This window comes from Notolepis coatsorum, assembly GCF_963971535.1.
Source record: "Notolepis coatsorum genome assembly, chromosome: 9".
Taxonomy (NCBI): Eukaryota; Metazoa; Chordata; class Actinopteri; order Aulopiformes; family Paralepididae; genus Notolepis; species Notolepis coatsorum.
Genome location: NC_140173.1, coordinates 151,390,364 through 151,417,353, shown reverse-complemented (window position 1 = coordinate 151,417,353; position 26,990 = coordinate 151,390,364). Strand labels below are relative to the sequence as shown.

The window sequence follows — 26,990 nt, the reverse complement described above, 5'->3', positions numbered from 1 at the left end:
TTAACATGTAGACCACTTATTTTAACATGTAGACCACTTAACATGTAGACCACTTATTTTAACATGTAGACACTTATTTTAACATGTAGACACTTATTTTAACATGTAGACACTTATTTTAACATGTAGACCACTTATTTTAACACGTAGACCACTTATTTTAACATGTAGACACTTATTTTAACATGTAGACTACTTATTTTAACATGTAGACACTTATTTTAACATGTAGACACTTATTTTAACACGTAGACCACTTATTCTAACATGTAGACCACTTATTCTAACATGTAGACACTTATTTTAACATGTATACCACTTATTCTAACATGTAGACACTTATTTTAACATGTAGACCACTTCTTTTAACATGTAGACACTTATTTTAACATGTAGACCACTTCTTTTAACATGTAGACACTTATTCTAACATGTAGACACTTATTTTAACATGTAGACACTTATTTTAACATGTAGACACTTATTTTAACATGTAGAACACTTATTTTAACATGTAGAACACTTATTTTAACATGTAGACCACTTATTTTAACATGTAGATCACTTATTTTAACATGTAGACCACTTATTCTAACATGTAGACCACTTATTTTAACATGTAGACACTTATTTTAACATGTAGACTACTTATTTTAACATGTAGATCAATTATTTTAACATGTAGACCACTTATTTTAACATGTAGACACTTATTTTAACATTTAGACCACTTATTTTAACACGTAGACCACTTATTATAACATGTAGACACTTATTTTAACATGTAGACACTTATTATAACATGTAGACACTTATTTTAACATGTAGACACTTATTTTAACATGTAGACACTTATTTTAACATGTAGACACTTATTTTAACATGTAGACACTTATTCTAACATGTAGACACTTATTCTAACATGTAGACACTTATTATAACATGTAGACACTTATTTTAACATGTAGACCACTTATTATAACATGTAGACCACTTATTCTAACATGTAGACACTTATTCTAACATGTAGAACACTTATTTTAACATGTAGACCACTTATTCTAACATGTAGACCACTTATTTTAACATGTAGACACTTATTTTAACATGTAGACACTTATTTTAACATGTAGACCACTTATTATAACACGTAGACCACTTATTCTAACATGTAGAACACTTATTTTAACATGTAGACCACTTATTCTAACATGTAGACCACTTATTCTAACATGTAGAACACTTATTTTAACATGTAGACCACTTATTTTAACATGTAGACACTTATTTTAACATGTAGACATAGACACTTATTTTAACATGTAGACACTTATTTTAACATGTAGACATAGACACTTATTTTAACATGTAGACACTTATTATAACATGTAGACACTTATTTTAACATGTAGATCACTTATTATAACATGTAGACACTTATTTTAACATGTAGACACTTATTCTAACATGTAGACACTTATTTTAACATGTAGACACTTATTTTAACATGTAGATCACTTATTTTAACATGTAGACACTTATTTTAACATGTAGACCACTTATTATAACATGTAGACCACTTAACATGTAGACCACTTATTTTAACATGTAGACCACTTATTATAACATGTAGACACTTATTCTAACATGTAGACACTTATTATAACACGTAGACACTTATTCTAACATGTAGACCACTTATTATAACATGTAGACCACTTATTTTAACATGTAGACACTTATTTTAACATGTAGACACTTATTTGAACATGTAGACCACTTATTTTAACATGTAGACCACTTATTATAACATGTAGACACTTATTATAACATGTAGACACCTATTTTAACATGTAGACCACTTAACATGTAGACACTTATTTTAACATGTAGACCACTTATTTTAACATGTAGACCACTTATTTTAACATGTAGACACTTATTTTAACATGTAGACCACTTATTTTAACATGTAGACCACTTATTCTAACATGTAGACCACTTATTTTAACATGTAGACCACTTATTTTAACATGTAGACACTTATTTTAACATGTAGACACTTATTTTAACATGTAGACCACTTATTTTAACATGTAGACACTTATTTTAACATGTAGACACTTATTCTAACATGTAGACACTTATTTTAACATGTAGACACTTATTATAACATGCAGACACTTATTTTAACATTTAGACACTTATTTTAACATGTAGACACTTATTCTAACACGTAGACCACTTATTTTAACATGTAGACACTTATTATAACATGTAGACCACTTATTTTAACATGTAGACCACTTATTTTAACATGTAGACACTTATTCTAACATGTAGACACTTATTATAACACGTAGACCACTTATTATAACATGTAGACACTTATTTTAACACGTAGACACTTATTTTAGCACATAGACCACTTATTATAACACGTAGACCACTTATTTTAGCACGTAGACCACTTATTTTAACATGTAGATCACTTATTTTAACCTGTAGACACTTATTATAACATGTAGACACCTATGGTCGAGGACCACACCAAACATAATGTCACTGTTCTTGCTGTAAAGTGCTGAAATAAGGGACAGTAATCTGAACCCTGTTCCAGTGAGCACTGCAGAGTCGGAGGTGGGCTTCCTGCCGGCCTTCGGCCCGTGCTACGTGAACCTGTACGGCAGCCCCCGGGAGTTCACCGGCCTCTCGGACCAGTACGACGACCTCAACCTGGGCAAGGTGAGAGCAGCCTCGTTACACATGAACCCCTTCACTACCACGCTACAGAATACAATAGAATAGAATAGAAATACTTTTATTATCCCCAGGGAAATTTGACACTGCAAAAATCGCTCACATTTAGACATTTAGACAGAACAGGTCACGAATAAGAATAACAAACAAATTGCCTAAGAATAAGAATAGAATCAAATAAAATAGAATACAAATGGAATAAAATATACTGTAAATAAATACAGTAAAATATACTGAGGTCTACAGTAGGTGTAATATTGCACAGTGCTGTTTCAAAAGTAAGAGTCCAGGAAGATGGTAACTGTCACTCTGTGCTCAGTGATGCAGTGAGGCACAGCGATGCATTGTATAGTCTGATGGCTGTCGGAATGAAGGACTTCCTGTGCCGTTCAGTGGTGCATTTAGGGAGTGTGAGCCTAGCGCTGAACATGCTCCTCCTGTCAGCCAAGTCTGTGTGTAGTGGGTGGGAGGGGTTTTCCCTGATTTCCCTGGTTAACCGTGTGTAGTGTGATTAGTAAAGGGTTAACCTTCTGTAGTGTGGTAGTGAAAGGGTTAACCCTTTGTCGCGTGGCAGTGAAAGGGTTGACCTTCTGTATTGTCGCAGTGAAAGGGTTAACCGTTTGGTCATGTGGCAGTGAAAGGTGTTAAAGGTGCTGTAAGTGGTGTTTATTTGTTAAAACACGTGTTAAAAAGCTCTACATTCCGGCAGCCATCACCGTACCCACTTTATCCAATCAGGAGAGAGATTTTTTTTTTTACTTATTTCAAGAAATCTTGCCAAGCCAAATTACTGGCAGATTATTTTACTAGTTTCAAGCACATTATTTGCTTAAAACTCGTTTTTTAGTTCTTATTTTTGTTTGCAGTGTTGGATATAGTGGGAATGGGACCAGAACATGTATTCTGTTGAGACCCATGTGACTGAACAAACTCTGTATCAGTGATGGCTGTCAGAATGCAGAGATATTATTTTAACATGTAGACTACTTATTCTAACATGTAGACTACTTATTCTAACATGTAGACACTTATTCTAACATGTAGACCACTTATTTTAGCACGTAGACCACTTATTTGAACATGTAGACACTTATTTTAACACGTAGACCACTTATTTTAAAATTTTAACATGTAAACCACTTATTTGAACATGTAGACACTTATTTTAACATGTAGACACTTATTTTAACATGTAGACCACTTATTTTAACATGTAGACACTTATCTTAACATGTAGACCACTTATTTTAACATGTAGACACTTATCTTAACATGTAGACAATTTATTTTAACATGTAAACCACTTATTATAACATGTAGACACTTATTTTAACATGTAGACCACTTATTTTAACATGTAGACCACTTATTTTAACATGTAGACACTTATTTTAACATGTAGACCACTTATTTTAACATGTAGACAATTTATTTTAACATGTAAACCACTTATTTTAACATGTAGACCACTTATTATAACATGTAGACACTTATTTTAACATGTAGACCACTTATTTTAACATGTAGACACTTATCTTAACATGTAGACCACTTATTTTAACATGTAGACACTTATCTTAACATGTAGACAATTTATTTTAACATGTAAACCACTTATTTTAACATGTAGACACTTATTTTAACATGTAGACACTTATTTTAACATGTAGACACTTATTTTAACAAATAAATACCGCGTACAGCACATTTAAGGCTGAAGGTTAAATAACATGATTTCAAGAAGGACCTTTTGGATAACAATACATATATCATATATCATGGAATCTACCTTGGTTTGGATAATCACATGTTATTAAGTAATCCATTTGATGTTGACCATCTGACTTTATATACACTTTTTAATCATTCAGTTACACGACAATGAATAAAATGAATAATAAACTATAATAAACACAAAAACATTATTTCATCGGCCCATTGCAAATGACTCAGCGGTGGTGTTTCATTATATCCTAATCTGAGTCTATACAGTCTGTACGGTAACGTTACACCGGGGTTTATTGTACGGTTAACGTTACACCGGGGTCTATTGTACGGTAACGTTACACCGGGGTCTATTGTACGGTAACATTACACCGGTGTCTATTGTACGGGTAACGTTACACCATGAGGGTCTATTGTACGGTAACGTTACACCATGAGGGTCTATTGTACGGTAACGTTACACCGGGGTCTATTGTACGGTAACGTTACACCGGGGTCTATTGTATTTGCTGCAGGGAGAAGGCGTGGCCTACAGGGGGCGGGTCCTCATCGAACTGTCCACTCAGCTGGAGGGAAAGGCTGACAGGAAGGTGGAGGACATCTCCAGCGACGACATCCTGGTGGCCCAGGTGCAGCCCCCTCCCCCCCCGCCCCGCTCACACACAGTATTAAAGGGGTACTCCACTGAAATAGGGGGTGTTCCACTTTTTTTGAACGCTTTTTTACATTACAGTACATTTTTAGGGACGATCGTATTACAGTAACGTACCTATATTAAACATCTAGAATTAAAAAAAATAAACACGTCCCTGTTATAGGCACATGAATATGACATCAAATCTTCTCTCGACCATCTCAATCAATGCAATTCGATAATGTCATAAGACATTCACATTGTCCTCACTTTAAATGACATTACTCAAAAAGTAATTTTTTAGAGACACGTCAAAAATTTTACAATAACAACCTAGACGTTTATTCGTTTATTATATATGGATGACCTCTTTAAGATGAGATAAGATATTCCTTTATTGATCCCCTTGGGGGGGAAATTCAGGCATCATAGCAGCGTGGGGGGGGGGAGGGGGGAGGGGGGGTACAGGTAGTAGAAGACATGATCCGGGTGATAGAATTATAGTACAGAGTCTCTGATTCCCAAGAAGTGAAGGGATTAGTAGTTGACGCCAGATGTGAGACCGGCGACGTCGCTGGATGAAAAGCGCGCTGCCTCTGACACACTACTCTTTGACTGTTCACCTTTGACCCCTGAGAGCAGAAGTACCAGCGGAGGAGGCGGTTCTCCCTCTGCGCCGTGTTCCACAGCGCCTGCATGCTCCAGGACCCTGGAGAACCCATCCAGTTCGAGGTCAGCATCGGCAACTACGGCAACAAGCTGGACTCCACCTGCAAGCCCCTGGCGTCCACCACCCAGTACAGCTACGCCGTGTTCGACGGTGAGGAATAATAATAATAATAATAATAATAATAATAATAATAATAATAATAATAATAATAATAATAATAATAATAATAATAATAATAATAATAATAATAATAATAATAATAATAATAATAATAATAATAATAATAATAATAATAATAATAATAATAATAATATTTAATAATAATAATAATAATAATAATAATAATAATAATAATAATAATAATAATAATAATAATAATAATAATAATAATAATAATAATAATAATAATAATAATAACTTTATTTGTATAGCACTTTTCATACAGAGGTTGCAGTTCAAAGTGCTTCACAACAGTAAAAAATACAGGCATGAGCGAGCATAGCAAGGTATGGTAAATCACAGTGTTTCACATTAGGATCTAGCATCCCAATAGGCTCTCTGTTTACAGTTTCATTCAGTAATACAAATAATAAAATAGTTTAAAATGATTAAGTTTAAAAATAGTCTAAAAATTATAAAATAGAAAGGACGTACAACAACAGTAAAAAATACAGGCATAAGCGAGCATAAAAATGTAAAATGTAAATAGCAAGGTTACAGTAAAAAGTGTGATAAGATTGTTCAATCAGATGAAAATGGCCCAGTTAGGAGAATCAACCTTGGCTAGGCGGTGATGTTCACGATGTACCTAACTGGAATGGTAAACAACTTTGAAAAGATTTAGGTCAAAAGTCATCTTCTCCTCACAACAGAGCATCAAGTATTTGCCTGCATTACCCCACAGTGAAATGCCTGAGCAAAGAGAGTTTTAAGCTGTCTTTTAAAGATGTCTAGCGAGTTGGCTTCTCTGAGTTAGCACCCAGTACAGCTACGCCGTGTTCGATGGTGAGGAATAGAAAACACCACCCAGTTCAGCTACGCCGTGTTCGATGGTGAGGAATAGAAAACACCACCCAGTTCAGCTACGCCGTGTTCGATGGTGAGGAATAGAAAACACCACCCAGTTCAGCTACGCCGTGTTCGATGGTGAGGAATAGAAAACATAATGATATTCAATCAGTCTGCCCCCCCCCCCCCCACCATATATGCAGGGGTGTAAAGTACTTGAGTAATTGTACTTTGTTACAATACTTAAGTACTGTTTTGGGGGATTTGTACTTTACTCAAGTATTATTAGGTTTGTGTATACTTGTACTTTTACTCAATTACATTTCAGAGAAAAAAAACATACTTTTTACTCCTTACATTTAAAATGCAGACCTACAAAGTACAAATCTCGCAGGTCCAACTATTTGAATTAGTATATTTGTTTCTCTGGCCAAACTAACGTTAACGTTATTAATCCGGCGGCTGCACTTTATTTGAAAACCACCAATCAAATCCCCATCAATGGAAAATTAACCCATGCTGATTGGTCCTTGTGCAAGACTAAATTTTTTATCTTTGATTAAACACCTGCTATCAGAAGAATAGACAGTCAGAGTGACGAGCTACAGAAGACGGCCACAAACGATAGTACGAGTGATGAGGAGGACGAAACGGAACATTTCATTGCCCCGGAATAAAAAAAGTTTTTTTTACTTTTACTTTTTAGTACTTAAGTACATTTAAAAGTAGAAACTTTTTTTTAACTTTTACTCAAGTGTGTTTTTAGCCAGATACTCTGACTTTTACTTGAGTACGATTTTGAGACAGTACCCATACTTTCACTTAAGTATCATTTCTGGGTACTTTTTACACGCCTGCATATATGTATATGTTTTCTATAAATGTATATATGTGCATACTGTATGTAGGTATATAGTTGTACAGTATATATGTATAAAGAATGTCTAGAGGAACTATATAGGGTAACATACAGTTTTGGCAAATAATAATAAGGTGTTATTAAAAAAATGTATTGTTAACGAAGTAAATTTTTTCAATATAAGTCTAGTAATGTGTGAATTAGTAAATATAATATAGTATGTTCTGATGAGTAAATAGGGGTGGGATTAAATAAGTGTATGCTTCTTCCCACTCCTTTTCAAATATGTAAATGACAAAAGAATAATTGAGTTTGACTTTTTTGTTTGTTCTTTGTTATTAAAAAAAAAGAAAAAGTTATATACATTTATTATTTGAACGGCTTAAGGCTATATCTGTACTTGATGTTTGTTTGTTATGTTGCATATTTGAAATAAACTTCAATCAACCAATCAATCAATCAATCAATCAATCCATGCTATGCAGGGCGTTCCCCAGGACTCTGAAACAAGACGGTTACAAGTAGGGGGTGGTCCAGAGGGGGACTGCGCCCCCCATTTGGGAGGCAAACACGTGCAATAAAGACATTTGCTGTAATTTCCTGCAACTTAAAAACATTAAATACAGTGAATAAGGCTGCACAATGGTTTAACGTTGAGCACAAAAACACACGCACACGCATGCACTAGGGCTGTCCCCGAAGCCTGTTTTTGGGATTCTAACTTTGTCAGGGTTTTTCGAAAGGGATGTTCAAAAAAAAAAAAAAAAAAAAAAAAATTAATAAATATCCTCAAACTAAATCCTCAATTTGAATAAAGTGATTAATCTGATTAAATGTGTCTTTTTTTAATTAATTAAATTAACTTTCTTTAATGAATATAACTCATCAGTTTTTAATACTATAATATTAGTGTAGTAGCCTAATCTTTATCTGCAACTGTGAAGAAAAACCCCATTGGTTTAAACAGAATGAATAGATGTACATTAAATTAAAAAAGAATGATTAAAAATGTTTAATTCGAATGTTGATTTAGAATTCGAATGCCAACGTAACGAACGAAGGTCTGAACGTTCGAACGTTTGGGCTCAGCCCTATGCACACACACACACACACACACACACACACACACACACACACACACACACACACACACACACACACACACACACACAACCACACACACACACACACACACACACACACACACACACACACACACACACACACACACACACACACACACAGCGGAACAGAGGACAGAGGAATCACGTATTAGACAATGATGCGTCTGTTTCTAAGCTGGCCTTAAGCTTTCACTGCAAATAAAAATAAATAGTGTTTATTTTTTATAAATATACCATTGTGTAGGCCGGGAAAGCCCTGCTATGTACAGTATGGTCATCATATGGCATACAGAAGGCCAAGCAAAAGTTACTGTGTATATAATGTACACAACATCTCTCTGTGTTCTCTGTGTCACCTCACAGGTAACCACTACTATTACCTGCCCTGGGCCGACACCAAGCCCGTGGTCATCCTCACCTCGTTCTGGGAGGACATCAGCCACCGGCTCGACGCCGTCAACATCCTCCTCTTCATCACCGAGAGACTGGTGAGAACGGGTCATAGTGACCTCTGGTCATCACCGAGAGACTGGTGAGAACAGGTCATAGTGACCTCTGGTCATCACCGAGAGACTGGTGAGAACGGGTCATAGTGACCTCTGGTCATCACTGCGAGACTGGTGGTGAGAACGGGTCATAGTGACCTCTGGTCATCACCGAGAGACTGGTGGTTAGAACGGGTCATAGTGACCTCTGGTCATCACTGAGAGACTGGTGGTGAGAACAGGTCATAGTGACCTCTGGTCATCACCGAGAGACTGGTGAGAACAGGTCATAGTGACCTCTGGTCATCACTGAGAGACTGGTGAGAACGGGTCATAGTGACCTCTGGTCATCACCGAGAGACTGGTGAGAACAGGTCATAGTGACCTCTGGTCATCACCGAGAGACTGGTGGTGAGAACGGGTCATAGTGACCTCTGGTCATCACTGAGAGACTGGTGGTGAGAACGGGTCATAGTGACCTCTGGTCATCACCGAGAGACTGGTGAGAACGGGTCATAGTGACCTCTGGTCATCACCGAGAGACTGGTGAGAACGGGTCATAGTGACCTCTGGTCATCACTGAGAGACTGGTGGTGAGAACAGGTCATAGTGACCTCTGGTCATCACCGAGAGACTGGTGAGAACGGGTCATAGTGACCTCTGGTCATCACCGAGAGACTGGTGAGAACGGGTCATAGTGACCTCTGGTCATCACCGAGAGACTGGTGAGAACGGGTCATAGTGACCTCTGGTCATCACTGAGAGACTGGTGGTGAGAACAGGTCATAGTGACCTCTGGTCATCACCGAGAGACTGGTGAGAACGGGTCATAGTGACCTCTGGTCATCACAGACTACACTGATGGTCAACCTCTCCTGATCTGCACTGACTACACTTTATTTTATTTTTTACTTACATTTAATTCTTTTTAAAGTTCGACGACGTCAATGTTTTAGTTTACCGCGAAACGAAACCTACGAAGTGTGTTCCGCATGTCGGTTCGCGTCGACGTTCACGCGCACGATACACGCTTACCTAAGATTTGACTTGATTCAACAACAACAAAGCAGTCGGCGCGATGGCGAGCCGAAAACGGTTGCAAGTGTGGTTGCACTTTACGAAGCTAGATGCAGACAACGCTCGCTGCAATATTATATATTATATATGATAATAAATTATTTGAAGTTTGGATTTTTTTTTTTTTTACAACTGAGGTAGGTAGATTACATTTTTAGAGACTAAAGTACCGAAAAAAGGTACCGTTGGGTACCGTTGGGTACCGGTATCGATTCACAGGTACTGCTACCGGTATCGGTTCAAATGTGAAAGGTATCCAACCCTAGTCATTACTAAGGTGGTGGTTAGTCGTCATCGGACAGACAGGCCGAGATCCGCTCAGAGACGTGGATATCTGAGAGAGGGAAGGAGAGGAAGAGTTCAGTATCATCGGCATAGCAATGATACGAGAAGCCATGAGACGTGATAATGTTACCCTGAGATTTAGTGTAGAGGGAGAAGAGAAGGGATCCTAGGACCGAGCCCTGGGGGACCCCCGTCCGGAGGGGGCAGGGGGCCGACAGGGTCCCTCTCCGTGACACTTGGTAGGAGCGGTCGTCGAGGTAGGATGTCAGAGCCAGCCACTCCCATTCCTGCGAGGGCCGCGAGGAGGATCTGATGGTTGACTGTGTCGAAGGTGCGGATAGTTCTAGGAGAATCAGGACAGAGGAGAGGCCTTTCGCTTTTACTAAGTGAAGAGCATCTGTGACCGCAGTGAGGGCCACCTCTGTGGAGTGACCAGTCCTGAAGCCTGACTGATAAGGATCTAGGATGTCATTATGTAAGAGATAATCAGTAAGTTGGTTGGATACAGCACGTGATCATCAACCTCTCCTGATCTGCACTGGTCATTAGTGAATACACTGATCATTTACATTTACATTTTGCCATTTAGCTGCCTGACGCTTTTATCCAAAGCGACTTACAAGTTTCGTACAACAAGACAGCAGGAAGGGTACAATCAACTGAGTAACAATGTTCATCAAAGTGTTGAGTGCTACAGTGTAGGTTAGTATATTAGGACAAGTGCACAACAGTAAGGTTAGTTAGGGTTTGATATATATATATATTCTTTTAGATAATGATTGAAGAAGTGCGTCTTCAGTCGACGGCGAACGATTGGACGGGTTTCGGCTGTCCTAACTGTGGTGGGAAGTTCGTTCCACCATTGTGGGGCAATGACTGAGAATAGGCGGCTTCTCTTTGATGACCCTCCCGGAGCTCGGACAGGAGTAGGTCTGAGGCGGCCAGAAGATGCAGAGCGTAGGGGTCTTGAGGGTGTGTAGTTGGAGACTATTGACCTCTCCTGATCTGCACTGGTCATTACTGAATACACTTATCATCAACCTCTCCTGATCTGCACTGGTCATTACTGAATACACTGATCATCAAGCTCTCCTGATCTGCACTGGTCATTACTGAATACACTGATAATCAAGCTCTCCTGATCTGCACTGGTCATTATTACTGAATACACTGATCATCAAGCTCTCCTGATCTGCACTGGTCATTACTGAATACACTGATCATCAAGCTCTCCTGATCTGCACTGGTCATTACTGAATACACTGATCAACAAGCTCTCCTGATCTGCACTGGTCATTACTGAATACACTGATCATCAAGCTCTTCTGATCTGCACTGGTCATTACTGAATACACTGATCATCAACCTCTCCTGATCTGCATTGGTCATTACTGAATACACTGATCATCAAGCTCTCCTGATCTGCACTGGTCATTACTGAATACACTGATCATCAAGCTCTCCTGATCTGCACTGGTCATTACTGAATACACTGATCATCAAGCTCTCCTGATCTGCACTGGTCATTACTGAATACACTGATCATCAAGCTCTCCTGATCTGCACTGGTCATTATTACTGAATACACTGATCATCAAGCTCTCCTGATCTGCACTGGTCATTACTGAATACACTGATCTTCAACCTCTCCTGGCTCCCTGTTAGTTTCAGGATTGATTTAAAAATTGCCATGTTTGTGTTCAAGGCCTCAAATGGTCTGGCCCCTCAGTATCTAGCTGAACTCCTGCTAGGGCACTGAGGTCAGCAAATAAACGACTCTTAGATGTCCCGAGGTCTAGAGGCTAAAGACTAAAGGCGATCGCGCTTTTGCGGTGGCTGCCACCTAAGTTATGGAACAGTCTTCCACTGCACATGAGGTCTGCCCAGACCCTACAGAGTTTTAAAACACAGCTGAAGACTCACCTGTTTTTATTGCCGTTCTGAGGCTCCGTAAGCCACACCTCCCTTGGTCGTGTCGTGATTGTTTTTTAAACTTTATTGTAGTTATATGACTTTGTGTGTGTTTACTGTATTTTGTATTTCTTTTAGTATTTCTGTTTTTGTATCGTACAGCACTTTGGTACAACATCAGTTGATGTTAAATGTGCTATATAAATAATAAAGTTGGACCTTGACCTTTGACCTTTGACCTGATCTGCACTGGTCTCTTCTCGCAGGAGTCCCACCTGACCTCTCTGAAGACAGCCATCGCAGCCAAGGTGTCCGAGAGCCGCCTGGCGGAGATCTGGCTCAAACTGATCAACCGCATGATCCAGGACCTCGATAGGTAAGGCAGTCAGGGCGCCGTGCGGACCCCCACATGGCCCCTCACCAGACCCCCACATGACCCCTCACCAGACCCCCACATGGCCCCTCACCAGACCCCCACATGGCCCCCTCACCAGACCCCCACATGGCCCCTCACCAGACCCCCACATGACCCCTCACCAGACCCCCACATGACCCCTCACCAGACCCCCACATGACCCCACACCAGACCCCCACATGACCCCACACCAGACCCCCACATGGCCCCTCACCAGACCCCCACATGGCCCCTCACCAGACCCCCACATGACCCCCTCACCAGACCCCCACATGGCCCCCTCACCAGACCCCCACATGGCCCCTCACCAGACCCCCACATGACCCCACACCAGACCCCCACATGGCCCCTCACCAGACCCCCACATGGCCCCTCACCAGACCCCCACATGGCCCCTCACCAGACCCCCACATGACCCCTCACCAGACCCCCACATGGCCCCTCACCAGACCCCCACATGACCCCCTCACCAGACCCCCACATGGCCCCCTCACCAGACCCCCACATGGCCCCTCACCAGACCCCCACATGACCCCACACCAGACCCCCACATGGCCCCTCACCAGACCCCCACATGACCCCTCACCAGACCCCCACATGGCCCCTCACCAGACCCCCACATGACCCCCTCACCAGACCCCCACATGGCCCCACACCAGACCCCCACATGGCCCCACACCAGACCCCCACATGACCCCTCACCAGACCCCCACATGGCCCCTCACCAGACCCCCACATGGCCCCTCACCAGACCCCCCATGGCCCCACACCAGACCCCCACATGGCCCCACACCAGACCCCCACATGACCCCCTCACCAGACCCCCACATGGCCCCCACACCAGACCCCCACATGGCCCCACACCAGACCCCCACATGGCCCCACACCAGACCCCCACATGGCCCCTCACCAGACCCCCACATGGCCCCTCACCAGACCCCCACATGGCCCCTCACCAGACCCCCACATGGCCCCACACCAGACCCCCACATGGCCCCACACCAGACCCCCACATGGCCCCACACCAGACCCCCACATGACCCCTCACCAGACCCCCACATGACCCCCTCACCAGACCCCCACATGGCCCCTCACCAGACCCCCACATGGCCCCCTCACCAGACCCCCACATGACCCCCTCACCAGACCCCCACATGGCCCCCACACCAGACCCCCACATGACCCCACACCAGACCCCCACATGACCCCCTCACCAGACCCCCACATGGCCCCTCACCAGACCCCCACATGGCCCCACACCAGACCCCCCATGGCCCCTCACCAGACCCCCACATGGCCCCACACCAGACCCCCACATGGCCCCCTCACCAGACCCCCACATGGCCCCCTCACCAGACCCCCACATGGCCCCTCACCAGACCCCCACATGGCCCCTCACCAGACCCCCACATGACCCCACACCAGACCCCCACATGGCCCCTCACCAGACCCCCACATGGCCCCACACCAGACCCCCACATGGCCCCTCACCAGACCCCCACATGGCCCCTCACCAGACCCCCACATGGCCCCTCACCAGACCCCCACATGGCCCCACACCAGACCCCCACATGGCCCCACACCAGACCCCCACATGGCCCCACACCAGACCCCCACATGACCCCTCACCAGACCCCCACATGACCCCCTCACCAGACCCCCACATGGCCCCTCACCAGACCCCCACATGGCCCCCTCACCAGACCCCCACATGACCCCCTCACCAGACCCCCACATGGCCCCACACCAGACCCCCACATGACCCCACACCAGACCCCCACATGACCCCACACCAGACCCCCACATGACCCCCTCACCAGACCCCCACATGGCCCCACACCAGACCCCCACATGGCCCCTCACCAGACCCCCACATGGCCCCTCACCAGACCCCCACATGGCCCCACACCAGACCCCCCATGGCCCCACACCAGACCACATGACCCCACACCAGACCCCCACATGGCCCCTCACCAGACCCCCACATGGCCCCACACCAGACCCCCCATGGCCCCTCACCAGACCCCCACATGGCCCCTCACCAGACCCCCACATGGCCCCTCACCAGACCCCCACATGGCCCCACACCAGACCCCCACATGGCCCCTCACCAGACCCCCACATGGCCCCTCACCAGACCCCCACATGGCCCCCTCACCAGACCCCCACATGACCCCCACATGGCCCCACACCAGACCCCCACATGGCCCCCTCACCAGACCCCCACATGGCCCCCTCACCAGACCCCCACATGGCCCCCTCACCAGACCCCCACATGGCCCCTCACCAGACCCCCACATGGCCCCTCACCAGACCCCCACATGGCCCCTCACCAGACCCCCACATGGCCCCTCACCAGACCCCCACATGGCCCCTCACCAGACCCCCACATGGCCCCCTCACCAGACCCCCACATGGCCCCTCACCAGACCCCCACATGGCCCCCACACCAGACCCCCACATGGCCCCCACACCAGACCCCCACATGACCCCCTCACCAGACCCCCACATGGCCCCCTCACCAGACCCCCACATGGCCCCTCACCAGACCCCCACATGGCCCCTCACCAGACCCCCACATGGCCCCACACCAGACCACATGGCCCCTCACCAGACCCCCACATGGCCCCACACCAGACCCCCACATGACCCCTCACCAGACCCCCACATGGCCCCACACCAGACCCCCACATGGCCCCCTCACCAGACCCCCACATGGCCCCACACCAGACCCCCACATGGCCCCCTCACCAGACCCCCACATGACCCCACACCAGACCACATGGCCCCTCACCAGACCCCCACATGGCCCCTCACCAGACCCCCACATGGCCCCTCACCAGACCCCCACATGGCCCCTCACCAGACCCCCACATGGCCCCTCACCAGACCCCCACATGGCCCCACACCAGACCACATGGCCCCTCACCAGACCCCCACATGGCCCCTCACCAGACCCCCACATGGCCCCCTCACCAGACCCCCACATGACCCCCTCACCAGACCCCCACATGACCCCACACCAGACCCCCACATGGCCCCTCACCAGACCCCCACATGGCCCCCTCACCAGACCCCCACATGGCCCCTCACCAGACCCCCACATGGCCCCCTCACCAGACCCCCACATGGCCCCTCACCAGACCCCCACATGGCCCCCTCACCAGACCCCCACATGGCCCCACACCAGACCCCCACATGGCCCCCTCACCAGACCCCCACATGGCCCCACACCAGACCCCCACATGGCCCCCTCACCAGACCCCCACATGACCCCACACCAGACCACATGGCCCCTCACCAGACCCCCACATGGCCCCTCACCAGACCCCCACATGGCCCCTCACCAGACCCCCACATGGCCCCTCACCAGACCCCCACATGGCCCCTCACCAGACCCCCACATGGCCCCTCACCAGACCCCCACATGGCCCCACACCAGACCACATGGCCCCTCACCAGACCCCCACATGGCCCCTCACCAGACCCCCACATGGCCCCCTCACCAGACCCCCACATGGCCCCTCACCAGACCCCCACATGGCCCCCTCACCAGACCCCCACATGGCCCCTTACCACCCCCCCCCCCCCCCCCCCCCCTCACCAGACCACATGGCCCCTAAGGCTGTTTCCCCGAAGCCTGTTTTTGGACGTTCGAACCTTCGTTTTTAATAATAATAATAATAAAAAAATAATAATAATAATTTTTTTAATATAAATATCCTCAAACTAAATCCTCCTAATCAGATCAGCGACAGCATCAGGTAAAACAGTTACATGTTTCATGAAGGGCTAGTCGTAGCAAACCTTTAAAAGCATTCACAGCAGGAAGTGCCTCTAGAGAGACAAAGTTTCACTTGCAGCGTATTCCATAAAAAGGGAGCATAGTGGGAGAATAATACACGATACAATATAATCCTGTGAGGTCAAACTCAATCGGAAACTCAACGTTTTCATCTGGACTCTTCACCCGCAGATTCTGTGCGTGACCACGTTACCGTTCTGCGCAGTATATGAAGCCCCGCCCCCAACGTCGCATGCGCAGTAGTGTATACAGGCCATGAAGCCCCGCCCACTCCAAGTACAGGCCGTCGAAGCCCTGCCCACTCCAAGTGCAGGCCCCGAAGCCCCCGCCCACTCCAAGTGCAGGCCGTCGAAGCCCCCGCCCACTCCAAGTGCAGGCCGTCGAAGCCCCCGCCCACTCCAAGTGCAGGCCCCGAAGCCCCGCCCACTCCAAGTGCAGGCCCCGAAGCCCCCGCCCACTCCAAGTACAGGCCACGAGGCCCCGCCCAGACATTTGGGATCTGCGGCTCTGCAGATATACCCTACTCGTTCATTAACCTGTGCTTCTCACTAGGGATGTCCGATATTGGCATTAAAATTTAATATCGGAAAATATCGGTATCGGTTTTCAAAGAAATATATATAAAAAAAAATATTTTTTTATTTTTTACATTTCTATAACCTTTATTTACCCAGGCAAGCAATTAAGAACAAATTCTGATTTTATTTATTGTCAAAAGTACGCATAATGTTGTGTTAATCCCACGACAAGAGATATGTAATGTTAATTACCTGAAATTATTCCGTTTTTTTGGGGGGGGGAAACCCTGCATATATATCGGTATCGGTTGATATCGGTATCGGAAATGAACCCTTTCACTGCCATACGACAGAAGGTTAGCCCTTTACTATCACACAACCGACGGCGATGCTTCATCATTAGCATCATTAGCTCCGCAAATGCGGAGCTAATGATGCTAATGATGGAGCATCGCCGTCGGTTGTGTGATAGTAAAGGGCTAACCTTCTGTATTGTCACAGTGAAAGGGTTAACCGGCTGTCGTGTGGCAGTGAAAGGGTTAAGAGTTGGACAATATCGGTATATCGGTAAAAAAGCCAACGTCGAGCGTCCCTACTTCTCACAGCTGCCAGTACAGGCCCCGAAGCCCCGCCCCCAGACATTGGGATCTGCGGCTCTGCAGATATACCCTACTCGTTCATTAATTAATTAACCCTACGTACTTCTCACAGCTGCCAGCTGCCGGCGCCGGAGGGCCACTCCAACCTGACGGCCCTCGACCTGCAGATCAAGAAGCTGCGCGACGCCGCGGTGGCCAACGTGCGGCTGACGGCGCGACACCTGAAGGAGGAGGCGACCGACGTGAAGACGTCGCTCGTCGACATCGAGGACTGGCTGGATCTGTTCAAGCAGCTGGCGGAGGAGGTCAGTCAGCGGCAGAACGTGTTGCACGTACAAGGCATTATGAGTAGGGATGTCCGATATTATCGGTACGATATCGGCATTAAAATGTGATATCGGAAAATATCAGTATCGGTTTTCAAAAGAATTAAAAAAAATATATTTTATTTTTTTATTTTTTACATTTCTATAACCTTTATTTACCCAGGCAAGCAAGTAAGAACAAATTCTGATTTTATTTATTGTCAAAAGTATGCATAATGTTGTGTTAATTCCACAACAAGAGATATGTAATGTTAATTACCTGAAATTATTCCGTTTTTTGGGGAGGAAACCCTGCATATATCGGTATCGGTTGATATCGGTATCGGAAATTAAGAGTTGGACAATATCGGTATATCGGTATCGGTAAAAAAGCCAAATATCGAGCATCCCTAATTATGAGGCATAATGGACATTATGAGTTTTGTGTATAATCAGAACAGCGTTAAAGGAACACGCCGAGTTTTTGGGGAAATTAGCCATTATTTGCCATTATGTTACGACGTGGCTCAAGTTCGCAACAAGAATGGGGAGACACGGGCACAATTTAAGAAATAACAACGAATTAGGCGGCTGGGTGGCGCAGCGGACTAAGCGCTCGTCGCCAACGCAAGAGACGCCGGTGTCGAATCCGGCTGTCAGCTATCTATATCTGTACATATCTGTAGATACTATATCTATATCTGTACATATCCCTCACCTACTCTTACTAGTTACGCTGCTGGCCAGTATGACTTACTACCACAGTGTCTTTATACCTGTATCACTGTACATATTAATACTACAACTCTGTACATACATCTGATTAGCACTATTACTCAGTAGTACTAATTTATATATTATGTTATACCAAGTTTAATTACCTGTACATTGTATATTACTGTTGCACTTTACTGTTACATTTGCACTCTGGTTGGATGCAAAAACGTCTTTGCGTTGTACTGTACTTGTGCTGTATGATGACAATACATTTTAATCTAATCTAATCTAGGATCTATGATGAATGAATGGAATCTAATTAGAATAATAGTTGGATGCACTTTAGCGTTATGAGAGCCGGAAATGGTCCAAATATCACGCCTCTCTCTCTTTACTGTAACTGAAACACTGTTTTTGTGTGTGTGTGTGTGTGTGTGTGTGTGTGTGTGTGTGTGTGTGTGTGTGTGTGTGTGTGTGTGTGTGTGTGTGTGTGTGTGTGTGTGTGTGTGTATGTGTGTGTCTGTGTGTGTGTGTGTGTGTGTGTGTGTGTGTGTGTGTGTGTGTGTGTGTGTGTGTGTGTGTGTGTGTGTGTGTGTGTGTGTGTGTGTGTGTGTGTGTGTGCGTGCGTGCGTGCGTGCGTGCGTGCGTGCGTGCGTGCGTGCGTGCGTGCGTGTGCGTGTGTGTGTGTAGCCCCAGAACAGCATGCCGGATGTCCTCATCTGGATGCTGAGAGGAGAGAGGAGGGTGGCCTACGCCCGCGTTCCGGCCAATCAGATCCTCTACTCCTCCTTCAGCGAGGAGGCCTGTGGGAAGTACTGTGGGAGGAGCCAGACCATCTTCATGCAGGTAGTGGTCACAATGTGGGAGGAGCCAGATCATCTGCATGCAGGTAGTGGTCACAATGTGGGAGGAGCCAGAACATCTTCATGCATGTAGTGGTTACAATGTGGGAGGAGCCAGAGCATCTGCATGCAGGTAGTGGTCACAATGTGGGAGGAGCCAGAGCATCTGCATGCAGGTAGTGGTCACAATGTGGGAGGAGCCAGATCATCTGCATGCAGGTAGTGGTCACAATGTGGGAGGAGCCAGAACATCTTCATGCATGTAGTGGTTACAATGTGGGAGGAGCCAGAGCATCTGCATGCCATGGTAGTGGGTCACAATGTGGGAGGAGCCAGAGCATCTGCATGCAGGTAGTGGTCACAATGTGGGAGGAGCCAGAGCATCTGCATGCAGGTAGTGGTCACAATGTGGGAGGAGCCAGAGCATCTGCATGCAGGTAGTGGTCACAATGTGGGAGGAGCCAGAGCATCTGCATGCAGGTAGTGGTCACAATGTGGGAGGAGCCAGAGCATCTTCATGCAGGTAGTGGTCACAATGTGGGAGGAGCCAGATCATCTGCATGCAGGTAGTGGTCACAATGTGGAGGAGCCAGACCATCTTCATGCAGGTAGTGGTCACAATGTGGGAGGAGCCAGAGCATCTTCATGCAGGTAGTGGTCACAATGTGGGAGGAGCCAGAGCATCTTCATGCAGGTAGTGGTCACAATGTGGGAGGAGCCAGAGCATCTGCATGCAGGTAGTGTGTGTCACGATGTGGGAGGAGCCAGAGCATCTGCATGCAGGTAGTGGTCACAATGTGGGAGGAGCCAGAGCATCTGCATGCAGGTAGTGGTTACAATGTGGGAGGAGCCAGAGCATCTGCAGTGGTTACAATGTGGGAGGAGCCAGAACATCGTCATGCAGGTAGTGGTCACAATGTGGGAGGAGCTAGAGCATCTGCATGCAGGTAGTGGTCACAATGTGGGAGGAGCCTTAAAAAACATCAATGAATAAGAGAATGGTAACAATAGGTAGTAGTAGTAGTAACATCAAATCAAATATAAAAAACGAAGTAAGATCAAATCAAATTGCATTTAAACTATTTATTTTTGGGCTTTCTGTATTTGTCTCCATTTCATGTACTGAAACACTGCAGCATTCTTTCATTTAGATTTAGAGTGTACTTTATTGTCATTATATTTGCATTTGGCATACAACAAGATTTGGGACTCAAGCTGTAATAAAATCACAAGTAATAAAAGAGAAACAAAAAATCCTATACAGAAACATTAAATGCCAGAATAGCGATACACAAATAACAATCACAGTGTCAGACGGTAGCGGGTGGGTATTGCATATATCAGGATGTTGCACAGTGTGGGAGGAGGAGGGGGAAAGGTGAATTATTTATTAGTGCACGTTAGAGTTGAGGGTGGTGATGTGATGTTCTCACGTGGGTGTGTCGTGCCAGTAACCCCATGGAGAAGGAACAAGTGATGTGATGTTCTTCTGTTGAATTGATTGATTGAATACTTTATTTTGACACAATCGTAGGACACACATTTGAAAAACAAACAGTAACGGTGTCAACACGCTGGTCAAAAAGGATAAAACACAATAAAGCCGAGGCTTGTTTCCATTGGTGGTCCGTTTACAACATGGATACATAAAAAGGCACAAAAACACGAATGGACCATGTTGTACACGAGACAGGACACCCTAAGCACAAAAACACCTAACCTGAAAAAACTCATACAGTCAACAAACATTAAAAGAACATTTAAAAACCTGCAAACCCTTAAAAGCAACTCATGGTAAAAAGAGATAAAAACCAAGTTATGATAAAAGAGATAAAAACCATATTAACCCTTTCTCCGCCGATGACGTGTTAAGATGTCATTCTCCGCCATGCGTAATTTGCCAATGACGTCTTACAGCGTCTTTGAGATCAATATTTCATATTTTCGTCATGGTATTCACATTTCACCCACGGAGTCTTTTGCTGGTGTTGTAGGACTCCGCTCAACTCTCCAACGCTTCAATACCGCCACCTGGTGGCCGATCGGCGAGTTGCCAAAACCGGAAGTGGCCGGACGTGCTTAGTCCGTCCCCTATTCCGTCAGGCCTCTATTCTGTCTGGACTCTATCCAGACACCGTGAATATCGATCCGTTGCCATAACTCAATAAACAACATGATTGGACGTGTATTAGTATTATACAAACCGGAACTGGATCACCTAGATCAGGGGTAGGCAACCCTAGGCACGCGTGCCTGCATAGGCACGCAGGGGCATTTTCATAGGCACAGGGGGCAGCAGTAAAATAAAAATAAAAATAAAAAAATAAAAATAAATATATATAATCTTTTTTTTTTTTTTGCTTTTGAAATATTATAGTGAAATATTTTGCACTGTTGTCGCATTTATCTTGTTGAAATCCTCCCACAGGTTATTTTTACTACCACATATTTAATTGAGACCCTTTATTTGTTTATTATTTCAATTTAGCTGGAAATACATTGCTACATCATTCAGTAACATTTGCAGAGCCTTATAACAAAAACATTATTACGGTCACCATTGTGACCAGTGGGATTAATCAACAAATTGTATTATTTCTTTTTCTATTTCATTGAACATTGCACATGTTAAAAGCAATTTTTTTACTCAAAATGTGAGTATTACCAAGTCAACTTGTGTTCTTAAAACAATGACAATAAACATAGTTTTATTAGGTTGAATAATGTGGTTGTGTACTTATTTTTCTGTTAATTTATTATGGATTGAAAACTGAAACCTTAATGCACAGTAACTGAACTCAATATTTGTAAGTTCTGGTAACTTATTATTATTAATTTTTTACAGTGTAGTCTTGCGATCAATCAAAACTTATTTACACAATATACCTCACATTCACCCTCCATTCACATCCTGGTGTTCTCCTGGTGTTCTCCATTAGGCCTGTAGGTGGAGCTATGACAGCACACACACCGATGGTGTGTGATGTGTCCAAAAATGAATGGGCAAATGTGAGTGAAATGGTCGCACTGTATGCAGCTGTTTGTCTGCATTGCATTCCCCCCCCCAACTCAGATTTAGTAATAACAATAACAATAATGATGTAATAATGTAAAAATTATCATTAAAAGACCTGATTATGAGAAAAAAATATTACGGTGGAATATTGTTGAGGCACACTAGTTACAACTATATTTCAAACAGGCACTCCATGTCAAAAAGGTTGCTGACCCCTGACCTAGATCAACATCCCATAATAGCGATCTTTTTGCTCCACGCTCATCACCCAACGGTAAGAGAGACTGGGGTGAGTTTCAGCGTTTTTCTTTACCATTTTCGATACAAACTGCTCTGATCTATATATCACCCATACTGCATAAATCATTTAACGTCGGTCATTGAATTATAAACGACCCCCCCCCCCCCTCCCCCCCCTCCGGTCAACCGCAGATGATCGGTCGACACGTCTGGGACCGTGTACAGTTGAATTTTTAATATAGCATGGATCGGTATCAAACTGCATTTGATGATCTAATATATGCATTTATGGCTATATCTCACGTTCTATGAAATACTGCAGAAAACGATAAAAACATATTTATACTCTAGAGACCGTATTATTGTATGAATGTGTGAATGAAAAAGTAAAACGTTCCTACATCCTGAACGATAGATACTTGATGTTGAATGGGCCATAGTAATGTCAATTTAGCAATACAATTTAAAAAAGTTATAGCCCTGCAAAGAAGGTGAACATCTCCATAGACCAGGGGTCAGCAACCTTTACTATCAAAAGAGCCACTTTTCCCCCGTCCCACAAAATAAAATGCTCAGGGAGCCGCACAACATATTTACCCTTAAAATGAAGATAACACAGTGTATAACGTTTTATATATCCCCAAGCATAACCCCACATTTAGCATAAAACGCCTGACAATTGCATACCCAAAGTAATTTGCGATTTATTATACTTTATACTTATAGCACACAGTTTGTTGCATTAATGGGATTATAAAGCAACAAAAAGAAAATTTTTTGACTTTTTAATTGCTGTTTTTACCTGTTTTTACCAAAGGAAAACCTCAAACTCTTATGAAGAGGAGAAAACAACTGGCTGTGTAGACCTATTTTTTAATAAAACACAGAAGAGGAGACAAAACACTGGTGTCTGTAGACCGACTTTGAAATAAAACCCTGAACTATTCAGGTATATTTGAGTCCTTCCTTATTTGTGGAACATTTATAAAATAGAAAGTAGTCCACTTTGAAAAAAGAATACCATGTGTAGACCTACTTTGAAATAAAACACAGAAAGGAGAAAAAACACTGGCATCTGTAGACCTACTTTGAAATAAAACCCTGAACTATGCAGCTCTATTAGAGTCCTTCCCTTATTTGTGGAAAATCTATAAAATAAAAAGTAACATTTTCATTGTTCGCAAATTTCTCACCACATATCAGGCATACAGGTAAGCCTTTTGTTGACTAAATATCTTAGTTGATGAAATATTTTTCATTTCAGTGTCACAGTATGACATCGATCTCCAAAAAAAAAAAAAATAAAAAAAAAAAGGTAAATAATTTATTTTTTTTTGCCAGGGAGCCGCAGCTGATTGGCTAAAGAGCCGCATGCGGCCTCGAGGCCGCAGGTTGTCGACCCCTGCCATAGACAAATAGCGCTGGCAGAGAGGCTACAAGGATGGATATAAGCTCCGGCAAAGAATGGGTTAAGACCAATTTGAGTTGCTGCTGAGCCATGTGTTAGGGGGCGTATTTACATCCGAGAGGGGGGTTCAGGAGTTTTAGGAATGTTGGCGGGGCATTCCACATTACAGTCTTTCCCCGTCATGCACGTCCCGACTCTTACTGTACGTGGGCTTGTTGTTGTGCCACGCAGTACCCCATGGACAGGAACAAGGGCGTGAAGGTGCCGGTGCAGCTGCGGGTCAACATGTGGCTCGGCCTCTCTGCCCACGAGAAGAAGTTCAACAGCTTCTCGGAGGGCACCTTCAGCGTGTTCGCAGAGATGGTACGGTGGCAGCCGGCGTGTGGCACAACCAGGGCTTCTTACTGTACTGCTGCATGTTGCTGCTGCTCTCATGTGAAACTGTTGTTACATTGTTACGATGTGTTACATCTCATTACATACAAATTATTATTATCATCATGTATTATTACATACAAATGTACAATATTATCATCATGTATTATTACATAATTACATACATATTGACATTATTATGACACTATTAATACATATTTATTATCTCTCTCTCCCTCTCTCTCACTCACTCTCTCTCTCCCTCCCTCTCTGTCTCTCTCTCTCCCTCTCTCTCCCCCTCTCTCTCTCTGCCTCTCTCTCTCTCCCTCTCTCTTCCCCCTCTCTCTCTATCTGTCTCTCTCTGTCTCTCACTCTCTCTCCCCCCCCCCCTCTCTCCTCTCTCTCTCTCTCTCTCTCATCTCTCTCTCTCTCTCTCTCTCTCTCTCTCTCTCTCTCTCTATCTCTCTATCTCTCTCTCTCTCTCTCTCTCTCCCCCTCTCTCCCTGTCTCTCTCTCTCCCCCCCTCTCTCCCTGTCTCTCTCTCCCTCTCTCTCTCCCTCTCTCTCTCTCCCCCCTCTCTCCCTCCCTCTCTGTCTCTCTCTCTCTCCCTCTCTCTCCCCCCCTCTCTCTCTATCTGTCTCTCTCTGTCTCTCTCTGTCTCTCTCTCTCTCTCCCCCCCCTCTCTCCCTGTCTCTCTCTCTCCCCCCCCCTCTCACCCCCCCCCCCCCCTCTCTCTCTCTCTCTCTCTCTCCCCCCCCTCTCTCTCTCTCTCTCTCTCCCCCCCTCTCTCCCCCCCCCCTCTCTCTCTCTCTCCCCCCCTCTCTCCCCCCTCTCCCCCCTCCCCCCTCTCTCCCCCCCTCTCTCTCTCTCTCTCTCTCTCTCTCTCTCTCTCTCTCTCTCTCTCTCTCTCTCTCTCCCCCCCCCCTCTCTCTCTCTCTCTCTCTCTCTCTCTCCCCCCCCCTCTCTCGGTCTCTCCCCCCCCTCTCTCTCTCTCTCTCTCTCTCTCGCCCTCTCTCTCCCTGTCTCTCTCTCTCCCCCCCTCTTTCTCTCTCTCTCTCCCTCTCCCCCCCCCTCTCTCTCTATCTGTCTCTCTCTGTCTCTCCCTCTCTCCCCCCCTCTCTCTCTCCCTCTCTCTCTCTCTTCTCTCTCTCCCCCCTCTCTCTCTCTCTCCCTCTCCCCCTCTCTCTCCCCCCCTCTCTCCCCCCCTCTCCCCCCTCTCTCCCCCCCCTCTCTCCCCCCCTCTCCCTCTCTCTCCCCCCCCTCTCTCCCCCCCCCCTCTCCCTCTCTCTCCCCCCCTCTCTCTCCCCCCCTCTTCTCCCCCCCCCTCTCCCTCTCTCTCCCCCCCTCTCTCCCCCCCCCTCTCTCCCCCCCCTCCTCTCCCCCCCCTCTCCCTCTCTCTCCCCCCCTCTCTCCCCCCCCCCCTCTCCCCCCCCTCTCCCCCCCTCTCCCCCCCCCTCTCCCCCCCCCCTCTCTCCCCTCTCCTCCCCCCCCCCCCTCTCCCCCCCTCAGTATGAGAACCAGGCCAAGGTGTTCTCTAAGTGGGGGACCACAGGCCTGGTGGGGCGCTACAAGTGCTCCGACGTGACGGGGCGGGTGAAGCTGAAGCAGGAGCGCTTCATGCCCCTGTGGCCTGGGAGTGGGAGGCAGACTGGTTCGTCGACCCTGAGAGGAGGTCCGTTTAGGAACGAAGGAATGAATGAATGGTTTTATTTCTGTCTTTTTTTTTTTACAAAGCATAGCAGTAGAACTTCCAAAAAAAACTAAACAAATTAAATGACCGAAAAGGTGTCGGCTGGAGCCGAGGCTTATAATTGCCTAACCCTTTTTACATTACATTACACTATTTACAAAAATACAAGTAAAAATACAAAAAATAAACATAATTCAGTATATCATTTAGCAAAGGTTACAAACGTTTCATAGTTTTATGTACAAAACGCATAGCCTACACGTTTATGTTTTTTTTTTTTTTTTTTAATACTTTTTCCTTTTTTATATATATATACGTTTTTCTTTTTTCTTTTTCCCTTTGTCACTATTTGAACGCAGCTATGTTATAGATCAAATATAACTATATTACCACACATGCTGACACGCACACACACACACGCACACGCACACACACACACACAGGCTTTATTTGAACGCACCAATGAAATTGTACATACACCCTACACTAGAGGTTCACCAGGTGGGTGTCATCAAAGAGTCA

General features: G+C 45.1%; 1 protein-coding gene across 1 annotated transcript in view; it reads left to right on the top strand.

The window, feature by feature from the left end:
• LOC311234823 (myoferlin-like) overlaps positions 1–26,990 on the top strand; it is a gene marked incomplete at its 5' end in the record, with an annotated part of 127,801 nt that overhangs the window by 24,950 nt on the left and 75,861 nt on the right. The window contains 10 exon segments of the mRNA XM_084322067.1: positions 2,621–2,745; positions 5,001–5,114; positions 5,762–5,939; positions 9,144–9,268; positions 12,805–12,914; positions 17,988–18,180; positions 19,588–19,743; positions 24,635–24,766; positions 26,288–26,396; positions 26,399–26,450. Of these exon segments, the coding sequence (XP_084178193.1) occupies positions 2,621–2,745; positions 5,001–5,114; positions 5,762–5,939; positions 9,144–9,268; positions 12,805–12,914; positions 17,988–18,180; positions 19,588–19,743; positions 24,635–24,766; positions 26,288–26,396; positions 26,399–26,450 (1,294 nt within the window).